This window comes from Mesocricetus auratus, unplaced genomic scaffold (genome assembly GCF_017639785.1).
Source record: "Mesocricetus auratus isolate SY011 unplaced genomic scaffold, BCM_Maur_2.0 Super-Scaffold_100018, whole genome shotgun sequence".
NCBI classification, from domain to species: domain Eukaryota; kingdom Metazoa; phylum Chordata; class Mammalia; order Rodentia; family Cricetidae; genus Mesocricetus; species Mesocricetus auratus.
This window is the reverse complement of record NW_024429199.1, coordinates 28,170,829-28,183,566: the sequence shown is the minus strand read 5'-3', so window position 1 is coordinate 28,183,566 and position 12,738 is coordinate 28,170,829. Positions and strand designations below refer to the sequence as shown.

Below are 12,738 nucleotides of genomic sequence, written 5' to 3'. Positions count from 1 at the left end.
TTGGAGACAGTGGATAAGAGCAGAGAGAAAGTATGACCTTTGTAGACATTCATGATTTTTCATTTACTTATTAAAGTGAATGCTTCCTGTCTAGCTGTGTAAGCCACAAACAGTGAATAATGTATTTCTCTGAGGTCAGAGGCCTGGACATCCATGTCGGGCTCATCAGTATTTTCTTGTCTTCTGTGAGCAACATAAGCCACTGGACTAAAAACTTTACAGGTCACCAGTAGCCAGGAGTTGTTCAAGCACAATGTGCTATTGAAAGCTGATTGGTTGGTACAGACTAAGCATGCCTTTTGGGAAATTAAGACTTAGATTTTTTTATGTGTATTTTGTTTGTAAATAAAAATATGTAATAAAATTAGCTAGGCAAAGTGGTTCACACCTTTAGTGTCCTAGGGATATGGGAATTAAAGACCAGTCAGAACTACATGGTGAGACTATGGTTTGTTTTTTGTTTTGTTTTATTTTATTAAAAGGCAATGAAATTGTATCCATTTGAAAGATACAACAAATTTAATGTTTTACCTCATAACTCAAGAATATATGAAGGGTGCTAGAGAGAAGGTTCAGTAGTTAAGAGCACATTCTGCTCTTGCAGAGGATTGGAATTTGGTTTCTGGCATTCAGGTTAAGCCTCTGGCCTTCGATGGGCACCTGCATGTGCATACAGGTTCCTACACAAGATGAGTTGCTTTTTTATTGCTGTGACAAAGCACCATGAGCAAGGCAACTGGTGAAAAAAGAATTTAATTGGGCTTACAGTTCTAGGAGTTATAGTCCATGGTGGAACAAAGGCACAGCACTAAGTATTCAAACATATGAGCCTATGGGACCATTCTCCTTCAAACCACCACAATACACAATTAAAAATAAAAAAGTCTTTAAAAGTGAATCAAAAGATTATACAAATAAGGATAAAATGGAAAAATCACTTTAGAGGGAAATAAATTCACCCAACTTTAGCAATTAAAATACCAAGGATTAGAACCATACAATTAAAAATCTCATTCAGTGAGTGTATTGAAAATTTTGTGTCCAGGCAACAGTCTGTGCAGAAGGGATACATTTACAAACCTTGGAGATGGTGTCATGTGTAAATGTCCAAATTTGGAACAGGGAAATTTATATTTTGCAAAAGCTTCACAGGTACAAACTTTTAATAGTTAATTAGACTAAAAACAAAATACAAAGAATACTAAGTATATTAATCACCCACTGAAAAAACGATATAAAGTCTATGTTTAAAAGCTGTATCATTAAGGAGCCAATATAAAAGATTTGTACATAGAGAGACTATAAGAAAGAAGTACAAACATGTTCAAATCATCAAAGAATACAGCTAAATTCAGCGAGAAGCCACCAGCACCTACCAGGTTAGCAAGAATGAAAATTCTGGGACTATAAAAAATTTTAAACTAAAATGCTACCAATAAAGCCACATTTTTATAATCATAAATATGGCAGTGTCTTAAATGTATTATTTTAAATATTTTTGAGAATGTAAGAGAAATCAGAACTGTCACCCGTGTATAATGTTGATTTTTTTTTTAACTATAATTTTAGAGGCGTAGGGATATAGTTGTTCAGGTTTACTGGTTATTTACATGAATCCTGGTTAAATTCTCATTGGGATAGGAACAGGAAATTACTCTCAATGATTTTGTCTGTGTAATAGCTATGACAAATTTGTTGCTAATTGTTTAAGTTTAGACAATGATAGTAAGCCAATGGCCTGTAGAATAAAAGGCACATGCTGGTGTGTCATTTTTCCCTCATGGGTTTACTGTTCATTCAGTTTTATCTCCGGAACAGTGTCCAGGGTACACTGAAGGTCAGTGCCCATACTACACTGTACTACATTGCTAGATACTCACCTATAAGGAGCTTAGGTTCGTAAAGACAGCACACAAGAATAGCATGGGAAGCATAGGAGTGAGGAGCCACGCCCTCCCATTGACTGAGCTGCTCTGGAGCTGGGTGTGTGATCTGCTTCTTGCATTCCCCAGAGGGTCTGCAGCAGAGCTGGCCTCTCTCCTGGGGTGCCTCTCTGCCTCCCTCCTGGCTCTGAGATGTTTCCTTTGTCGTCATCCTCTTTTCTTGGCCTTTCCTCTTTCCTTCCTTTCAGAAGTCAGCACTGTCAACCACTTTACTCCTCTGAAATTGCCTGTCCAGAGGCTCAGATTTGATGTATGGTGATCATAATATCCTGGCATGTTAGTGGGGGGCGGCGTCTTTCTTCTCTAAAGTAGTGTATTCCTTAATGGATAGGAAGCGTTTATCATACCTACAATTGCAGTACAGAGTTCTAGTTATTTTTGTTTTGTAGGTTTAAAAAAAGCAAAATTTTCTTAAGCAGTTTAGTAAAAACAATTTTCAGTCTGAGCTTTTGAGTTCCCATGAAATATTTTAATTTACCTCGGAGGTTAACATTTATGAAATCTCATCAGATCGTTGCAGTTTGTTTTCATATATTGTTTTGAACATGTTTTTAATAAGCAAATGTCATGAAATTCTTTAATCATTCAATTTAAAAGTACATTATGGAATCAAATTATTCAGCATGTAAACTTGATTTTTTAAATTGAGTTTTTAATTTTTAAAGATGTTGTGTTTGCATTACTGTGAATGAGCTGTGCAGGAGCTTTCTGTGTTGTTAGTCTTCAGGGTCTCATGATTCCTAATGCAAATTCCATGTTTACTTCGTTTGTCTCTAGGATACTGCTATTGTCCACCCAGTTCCCATTCGCATGACTCCAAGCAAAATCCACATGCAGGAGCTGGAGCTGAAGAGAGCCGGCAGTGGTAAGGAGGGCCACCAGGCCGGTCTAGCTCCGCTCGCTGCTAGAGCACAGGAGGGATTGTCCCCAAGGGTGGGGTTTCTTTCATAAGTGACCTTTTTCAGTTTGTTTTTTGAGACAGGGTCTGTGTATCCTGGAATTCTCTCTGTAGACCAGGCTATCCCTGAATTCACAGAGATCCACTTGCCTCTTCCTCTAGAGTACTGGAGTAAAGACACGCTTCACCACACTGACTAGTAATTGCTTATTTTTCTTTTAACCAAGTACTTTTCTACAATTCTGTGTGCCCCCAGAGCTGCATTATTAAACATGTGCCAGTTTTAAAAACGGAATTATTTACCATATAAAGCTTTAAAATGGGGATGTTCAGGGGAAATTTTACAAAATAAATAAGGCCATTTGAAATGACCTTAGTCTGTTTTTGTTGTTGTTTAGATTTATTTTATTTTATATGTATGAGTATTTTCCTTGTATGCGTATGCAACATTGTGTGCTTGGTAACTGGAGAGGTCAGAAGAGGCCATTGGATGCCCAGGAACTGGAGTCACAGATGGTGGTAACCACCATGCGGGTTCTCACTATGTGACTCCAGCTGGCCCCAGACCCTTGATCTTCCTCCCTCAGCCTCCCAAGTGCTTCAGTGACAGGTGTGCAGCGCCATGCCTGGCCTAGTAAAGGGTTCTCAGGAAAATGTATCGTCTGTATAAATCAGCACTAATAGCATTTACAGCCCAGACGTTGGGTAGCTTGTTATCTGTGCTACAGGGATAAAGTTAACCAAGTAAAAATGCAGATAAATGAATTATGTTATATTGTGGAAGATAACAAAATTTTCCATAAGCAAGTTTATATTATATTATTAATAAGACTATGTTGCCTTGTGACACTTTTTGCAATACTAGTTCACATTGTAATGTGATCTCTTATGAATTTTATCAATGTAAATGTCTGTCTCTTGCATTGTTACCTTTTAATTCTCTACCAGATCACACTAATCCCACAAGTCCGTTACTTGTGAAAACATCTGACCTTTCTGAAGAAAATAAAATCAATTCATCAGTAAAATTTCCTTCTGGAAATACTGTAGGTAAGTGAAAAATAGAATCATATCTCACATTTGAGTTCACTAAGTAAATTTAGAGTCTGGAGATTTGAAGTATTTATTTATTTGTTTATTAACACTGTGTTCGCTGCATAAAATAGGGGACAGTAATGTTTCAAAACCTGCCGCCCCGTGTGTGAATACATGACCCCTGTCATTGTCATCTACTTCAGGGCAGGCTACCTGTTTGCCTCCATGCCCTGTTTGTTCCATTGGCCCTTCCCCAGTTTCTCACAAAACATTGGGTATATATTCATCCATGCGGCCATGATAATTGGCTGTGTACCAGGTTCTGATCTAGGGAGTGGGGATTTAGCAGTAAACAGAAGAGGGCAAGTCTCCATCTGTATTGAGTTTATAAGGGAGGTCAGGGTGGGTGGGATGGGGGACCCTTAGATGAAAAGAAAGTGACTCCATGGATAGAACTTCAAAGCTGGAAAGGGAAATAAGAGTGGTATTTTAAATGAGGAGAACAAAGAAAGCTTTATTAGAAGATAACATTTGACTTAAAATTTGAAGGAGCTGAGTGACAGCTCTGTGACTTGTAGGAAAGATGACTAAAACACAGGCAGCAGCCAGTGTGCAACCTCAGGCAGGAAGCTGGGCCTGCAGAAGAGCAGGCAGTGCCTGGAATGGAACCCGTGAGCGAAGCAGAGGCAGCAAGGGAGAGAAGAGTAGGAGAGATTGTGACATTTTCACTCTTATTGAATGGCCTGAAAAGTCGGTAGAAAGTTTCCCACCGAGGCATTGACAGGACACCTGCCTTCTCTTTAGAAAGACTTACCTGCCTGTTCCAGTACCAGACCAAGAGTAGGCAAGTGCTAACGTAGGAGATAGACAGCTGTGATAACCCAGTTCCAGGAGCTTGGTGGCTCGCACTGGAATGGGAGTGGCACAGGAAGTGAGAAGCATTCAGATTTGTAACTCTAGGAAAATACTGGAGGTTTGCTTACCTGTATGGGGTAGCACAGGGGAAAGGAGTCGAGGGTGGCCTCTGCAGCTGAGAGAGAGCAGGAGGACCGCAGCAGCAAAGAAAGCTCCTCCTATCTGGGCACAGTGCCACCATGCCCAGGTAAAAGGAGCTTGCTTTTCGTAGACTATTTCTAATCTTTTATTTGAAAGTAGCTGTTTATTACTACACTACAGATAATACTATAAAAATAAGAAAATCATTCACATTCTTAATATACAGTTAAACATTTTATTGTCTAGTTTAAATCATATTTTGTGAATCTGTAATACAGAATGAGCAAGAGCAATCCCAAAATCCCGAATAGGAAATGTGTCAGCATCCGCAACCTTTTGAGTAGCAAAATCGCATCACCTGAACTCTTAGACAGATAGCAGTAAAACCAAAGGCACATTATGAATCTGGCTGTGTACATGATGGTAGATAGGGGACATGGATGGGTATGTGTTTATACTTGGCTCTCTTTTCCATGTCTCAAATGTCTATGCAAATGCATTAAATATGGAAAAAGAGAAAATGGAAACCAGAAGCATTTGGGGCCCAAAGCATTTCATAAAAGAAATATTCAGCCTTATACTTATGTTTTTATATAAGAGGGAATTGTAATATATATGTGCTTTTATGATTTATTTTGAATATTTCTGTTTCATTAGATATTTATGTAGATTGTAACTTGTTCTGTCTACTATATACCTATGCATGATGTATTTGATTTTTTTTTGTTTGTTTGTTTTGGTTTTTACGGACAGGGTTTCTCTGTATTGTTTTGGAGGCTGTCGGTCCAGCCCGGCCTCGAACTCAGAGAGATCCGCCTGCCTCTGCCTCCCTAGTGCTGGGATTAAAGGCGTGTGCCACCACCACCTGGCTGATGTATTTGATTTTTATAGTTGGCAACACTGGAATGATGTTAGCCTATTTAGCAGCCTGTGAATGTCTCTGATTTCAAAGCAGTGAAGCAATCTGTTGCTTATATTTGTGGTAGAGAGAATAAAAAACAAAGAAATGAGTATTATTAACCAGGACATTTATTTACCAGCAGATGGGTACAGTAGCTCCGACTCTTTCCCTTCTGACCCAGAGCAAATTGGGAGCAATGTAACTCGTCAAAGGTCAGTGTTTATATCAAACTGTGTTGAGATCTCCCCATGCACTTAGGACCAAGCCCGAATTATTTGCTCTCTGAAATCTGTTAAATACCTATTAGTTTATGTAAAAGACAAATATTTTGGTTCTACCTGTTAAAAAATAAAAGGGAACCCTTATTGTTAGCATTATTTTGTGTTTGTGTTTTATGAATGGTCTAAAAAGAGCTCATAATTTGTTAGCAGTAGATGTTAAGGCAACCCTTTGTGTCAGTAGAACAGTGAGTTATAAGCATATGACTTTATGGCAAGTACCTCCAGAACATTGTTGTAAACACCCAGATCATGTCCAGATGGGAGCTGCTTGCTCACTCTGCAGCCTTACAGGCGCAAACAACACATGGATAATAAGCAAAGGATGATGGTGGAGGTTTGTTTGCATGGACCTTACCATTCGCTCAGACATACAGGATAGACGCATCCTTCACTTCTAATACTTCATGTGTTGAAACATGCCTACTGGAGAGAACGATGAGCACCTCCACTCCCAAGTTTTCCAAGGAACTTAGAAGTCAAAAGACTGTTCCTTTCCTTTCTTTGGTATATGAAGTTCTCCTGTGTTTTGTAGAGTTCTCAGCTATTTTGGAGTTTGTTTGTTCTTTTTATCGCTGTATGTGAAGATCTGTTTGCCAGAACCATGGAGAGCCTTTTCTGAATAAAAGACTTTGGTCCCCAAAGAAGAATCTCATGAGTTAATTGAACTTTAGTATAGTCACCTCTAAAGTGGGGTAGTATGTGACACCCATGAGCATGTCATAGTGTAGCCAGATCCTGCCCCAGCTTCTTACATTCCAGCTGTTAAAAAGTAAACATGTAACCATGTAGAGGTTCTTGCTTTTGAAAATAGCTTTCCAGGCTCCTTTTACCTTTAGTAGAATGGAAAACATCACAAGAGATTTGTGGTCTGTGTTGGTAAAATCATGTTGACAGTAACTTCCAATTTTTACCAAGCTTGTTTATGACTTTATAACAAATTATTTGGCACATTAAGTAACCATTTGTTTCCAACACAGAATAGATAATGCTGCTCTTATTAGTTGTGTAGATACCTTCATAAGTACTGCTTTGAAAGTGTCACTCTAATAAGGTCTTTGATGATTCAGTCAAGTTTGAATGCTTAAAAGGGATGGAGCTCCACTATTAACATAACCAATTGTGATGGATGGCTTTTGCAGGTCTCATTCAGGAACGTCACCTGATAACACTGCACCACCACCTCCCCCTCCAAGGCCACAGCCCTCTCATTCTAGATCATCATCCCTAGATATGAATCGGACCTTTGCAGTTACCACAGGTAGGGAGGAGCCAGGGAATCATAATATGCATTAATACATGTTAATATTAATATTAATATACATTGTTTTAAATCAGTCCAAGATACTTTTTGTTTCTCTTAATATATCTTATTTTTTTACATTTAAGAAAAATGTGAATTCAAGATGTCAAAAGATCCCAGCATTCAGGAGGCAGAGGCAGGTGGATCTCTGAGTTCAAGGACAGCCTGGTCCAAAGAGCTAGTTCCAGGACAGCCAGGGATACACAGAGAAACTGTGCCTTAAAAAATAAATAAAATAAAACAAAGACATTTTTAAGTGGAGAGATTGTTGTTTTCCTAATGACTAAGGTGTGTTTGAGTACAAATAATAATGATGGAACTTGACAGATACCACGGGAAATTTTAAAGATGTGCTTCTATCAGTGATAGGGGTGTGGTTGAGGACAACAGAGGAGAGCCACGACTCCAGGATTTTGATGTTTATATAACCGGCAGTGTTGCAGCTACAGCAATTGAAATAGAAAAGCTAAGACAGAAATGGTGTTTTAATCTTTATGATAAAAGATTGTCATGAGGAAAAGTGTAAGCAGTCAGCAAACTATTGGACCTGTAAGCCAGAAAAGTGGAAAGACTGAGAATTTTTTACACAGAGATTATAATTTTAAGTTAAAGTTTTAAAGGCTTTCATCTACTAGCTAGAGAACAATCAGAAAAATAGAGAAGAAAACCAAGAACAGGTTACTGTTTAGAAAATAAATAGCAGGAACTTGACAACAGTCCCCCATATAGTGGAAGAGACGAGAAATTAGGTCTGAAGAAAGACCATGACTTTGGACCATTAGGTCAAATGTAGAGCTTTCGGGTTGGGTTTTGTTTTAAGACGTTCTCATGTAGCCCTAGCTGGCCTCAAACTCACTGTGTAGCCAAGGTTAACTTTGAACTAGCTTCTCATCCCCTTGCCTCTGCTTCCCAAGTTCTGGAATTATAGGTATGAGACACCATGAACCATGGTCAAACCCGGAGCCTGAAGCATGCTAGGCAACTGCTCTACCACTGAGCTACAACCTCAGCCCCTTGGAAAGTTATCAAGTGCTCTTAGAACTGTCTTATCATGTGGTCACATTCATCTGTTGCTTCTCCAGTAAAGCAATTATATAATCACTAGAGATTTGCATATCCACACAGGACAGCAACAGGCTGGAGTAGTTGCCCACCCTCCTGCAGTGCCTCCAAGACCTCAGCCCTCACAGGTAATTCTCCTGTGTTCTTGTTAAAAATGGCAGTTGATGCCATCTTCAGGATCAGTTTGTGCCTTAGACAACTCATTCTATTTAGTATTATCTGTAAGGTTAGCACAGGAAGTATTCTTGGAAGCTAAGGATTCCAGTAATTTGGATTACTAAGAAACAAATAATGCTGTCTTAACGGGTTTAGCAGAAGGATAGTGGGTTGGGAGACAGAAATATCTGATGATGTCCTGGGTCCAGCCCTGACTCATAGACAGAATCCACTGTATCTCCCTGGACATTTGCATCCCTTCTAGGTCAGAATTGAAGTGCTGCAGTAGACTATTTATAGAATAGTTAGGACAGCCTTGGTGGCTTGTAAAGTTAAAGAGCATATTGAGAAGATACAAATGAAATGAAGGAATTAAGACCGGGAAGATAAGAGGTACTTGCTGCAGAAAGGGCATTCCAAAGAAAAAGAGTGGCACCCACAGAGGCATGCATATGAGATAAACAGACAGACAGACAGAGAGAGACTGACATCTTATTGAGAGAAAGCCAAGTTCAATACGACTGATGGACTGTGTGCATATGTATCTGGGATTCGCTGTAAAGTGTTACAATATGAAGAGGAACACGGTGACACTGGGGATGCTAATAAAATGCATGTTCCTGTGTTCTAACCCATTGTACAGGCACCTGGTCCCTCAGTGCATCGGCCAGTGGATGCCGATGGTCTAATAACTCACACTAGTACCTCACCTCAGCAGATACCAGAACAACCAAATTTCGCAGATTTCAGCCAATTTGAAGTATTTGCTGCATCAAATGTAACAGAAGAACAAGACAGTGAAGCTGACAAACATCCTGAGATCTTGCCAGTGAGTTTTCTGGAGTTCACCTAATTTGGGACAGTCTCTTCCCATATGCTACAAGGAGTACTCTTGAAAAAGCAGATTAAATTAGCAGAGGCCTAAGTGAATCAAACACCTGCTGCTGCCTCTTGGAGGATATGCATTCCCTAGATCCATGCTTCTCAGATACTTTATTGGCCTTTAACGACTGATACTTGCGCTATGATATTTAGTAAGATTCAGGGGTCAGGGCCAGGGATTGTGTGGTGTGAAGCACACACCCCTGGCCCTGGTTAGCACTGCTCTAGTTGTAGGATTTGATAAAGACCTCCCTAGGATAAGCAGCTGTGTTTACCATAGCTGTACCAACGCCCCCCCCCACACACACACATACACACCACACTCCCGAAAACACATGTCTAAACTTAGGCTCTTCTTGGAGACTAGTTTTAGTGGTCAGGAATCTGATTTAAATCATTGAAAATATATATGTGGCCAGGCGGTTGTGGCTCACGCCTTTAATCCCAACACTTGAGAGGCAGAGGCAGGCAGATCTCTGTGAGTTCGAGACCAACATGGTCTACAAGAGCTAGTTCCAGGACAGCCTCCAAAGCCACAGAGAAACCCTGTCTCGGAAAAAAAAGAAAAAGAAAATATGTATGTGGAGTTGGCAGGAGAAAAGTAGTACTGACCTCTGCATTCTGATTGCTCCAACTGTTGCATATCTAACAGGAGTAACAGTCCATGTTAACGCTGCCGTAGCCTAAGACTTCATGAGTCTCACTCACACCAGGCTCATTAGGGACATGGACTGTGTCTAGGAAGGTGGTGTCGACATGAGGGCAGAGGCAGATGTGCACAGGAGACTGTCATTCATTTGCTTGGATGGGTGTGTCACACGCACGCACACACGCACGCACACCCAGTATCAAGTGCCTTGAAGCACCAACCACAGTCAGTGCCCTTGGCAGCGTCTCTGCTCTCAGGTCTTGTTTTTCAACTTCAGTGCTAGAGAAAGTCATTTGGCCAAGTTTTCTCAGTGTGGCTTATCCTCACTTCAGATTTCCTGTCAGTATGAACAGCTCTTAACATCTTTGTTACATGGTTCTGTGCTTTGTTACATATAATTATATAGTAACTCGATACTATATTCATCTCTAGACTGAAAAAGCTTCTGACCCCGCAACCTCTCTTCGGATTGCCCAAGCAGACGGTAAAATCGAGGAAAAGACAGCTGCTAGTGTTCCTGCCAATGTGGTATGCAAAGTCTTTTTATACTGTGGACAGTTTTGTGTGTAAGGGGACTGCCAAAATGCTTTGGAATAAAGTTGTCTAAGCCTGGTGCAGTTGCTGTGCGTCTTGAACCCAGTCAGGGAGGCCGAGGCAAGTCAGGGAGGCAAGGGGGTCATGAGCTCCGGCCTGGGCTGCATGGTGATAAGCATTCGTTCCTGTTTTTCCTTAACTGTTGCCACAGATACAGAAAGTGTTTTAAAATGAGACAAGTAACCTTCTTTTTTAACAGCAGTGCCTTTAAAAAGGCCATCGGTGTGAGCAGAATGCTAATTAAGCATGAATGTCACTAAGAATGCTCATTTATTTCTCTTGTCTTTTAGAGCAAAGGCACCACACCTCTGGCTCCACCACCTAAGCCTGTTCGAAGAAGACTAAAGTCAGAAGATGAGTTACGTCCAGATGTGGATGAGCACACACAGAAGACGGGTGTCTTAGCGGCTGTCCTTGCATCACAGCCTTCTATTCCCAGGTAATCCAAGTCCCTCCGCAGTACATGTAATTACTAACAACAAAACACAGCCAGAAACACCAGCCAGAAAGAAACAGATCCATTCTTTGGTTAAGCAGAAGGTCTCAGAGAGCTTTCTTGGCCAGTGAAAAGGCTGTGGGTAAAAGTGCTTGCCACCTGGCAACCTGAGTTCAAACCCAGGACGCACATGGTGGAGGAGAGCGTGCACATGGAGGTCAGAAGACCATGTGGGAATTGGATTTTCTTCCATGTGGGTTCCATGGTACAGACTGGGTTATCATGCCTGTGTGACAGGTGCCCTTACATCTGGGCCTTCTTGCCAGCCCATCTTTTGCACTTCTGAGAAAAGAGGACGAGACAGAGACACATAGCAGGAACAGTATGACCCACAAAGCCGAAACCATTCATTGTCTGGCTGTTTATAGAAAGATCTACAAGTCCTGGTCCAGACTGTGACACTCCATGACTCCAACAGAATAATCACAGTACTTAATATCAGCTATGGTCTTGGGCTTCTGTAACTTACAGATTCCCAGTTATCATTGGAACAGCAAGTGAAGTTGAGCCCTGTTGAGAAGGGAGAAGTTGTCCCTTCTTCTCTGCTTAGAAGTCAGTGGGAAAAAAGGGTTAAAGATGGGAAAGAAATGAAGGTGTCTTCGTCCCTGTGTCTTCTCAGATCTGTGGGGAAAGATAAAAAGGCTATCCAGGCATCGATTAGACGCAATAAGGAAACCAACACCGTTCTGGCCAGATTGAATAGTGAATTGCAGCAGCAATTAAAGGTAGTGTCACTTCTGCACCCTAAGTTCCGTGCATGCGAGGCATCTCAGTTTGGGGGGAACTGGGACTGATCCAATAGCTCTTGTCAGTCTGTGAAACTTTCCTGAAGCAGAAGAAAAGTGTGTAGCTAAAGTGTGTACACTGTCGACTCTTCTAATACTAAAAGGAATCTCTTACCACAGTTCTGGTACACATTGTCTTACCCTGTATATGTAAGATATCACTATCCCTGTAACATTGTTAACTTCCACGAAGAAACTTTGAGAAGGAGAGTGGACTTGAGTACCTCCAAGAGTCCATATGTGGCTCTGTGCTCCGTGAGGGCAGTTGGGCTATTACCAGTTTCTCCTTTGACCAGAGGGAAGTCAGATTGAGTAATGCAAACTTAAACCAGTCTAAGACAGAGTGGAAAAGTTTAAACTGTCTGCATGTGAAAAAAGATGAGCCTTAAGTCAAAGTAATGTTTCATGGGCCAGTGAGTGAGAGCACTGCCCTGCAAGCCTGGTCACCTCCGCTCTATCCCTGCAACAATGGTGGGAGCAGAGACCTGACTTCCAGAAGTTCGCCAACCTCCACATACACGCTGTGGCATTTTTGCTCACTCACTATTAATAATAATAGTTTTTAAGATTCTGAATGAAGAATAAATCTTTTTTTAAAACTGAAATTCACAATGAGATCTAGATCAGATACCATCACCAGAGGAAAGAATTCATGTTAATAAATTCATGTATAGTTAATTAAGGCTTTATTCAATTTGTGCAGTAATACCATTTGCTATAATCACTGGCTTTTGTCACAATTAACCTAAAAGCATTTTGC

The 12,738-nt window shown here is 40.7% G+C and overlaps 1 protein-coding gene across 6 annotated transcripts in view; it reads left to right on the top strand.

Moving 5' to 3' along the window:
- The window catches only part of Reps1 (RALBP1 associated Eps domain containing 1), a 64,300-nt gene that overhangs the window by 51,083 nt on the left and 479 nt on the right, over positions 1–12,738 (top strand). For 4 of the 6 annotated variants that reach the window (XM_013110227.3, XM_005065847.4, XM_013110226.3 and 1 more), the window contains 9 exons: positions 2,721–2,808; positions 3,790–3,891; positions 5,913–5,985; positions 7,194–7,312; positions 8,480–8,544; positions 9,216–9,401; positions 10,536–10,631; positions 10,988–11,136; positions 11,813–11,918. In XM_013110227.3, coding sequence (XP_012965681.1) covers positions 2,721–2,808; positions 3,790–3,891; positions 5,913–5,985; positions 7,194–7,312; positions 8,480–8,544; positions 9,216–9,401; positions 10,536–10,631; positions 10,988–11,136; positions 11,813–11,918 — 984 coding nt within the window. The remainder of the gene's footprint in view (positions 1–2,720; positions 2,809–3,789; positions 3,892–5,912; positions 5,986–7,193; positions 7,313–8,479; positions 8,545–9,215; positions 9,402–10,535; positions 10,632–10,987; positions 11,137–11,812; positions 11,919–12,738) is intronic. The other 2 variants (XM_005065848.4, XM_005065846.4) reach the window with 1 other exon arrangement.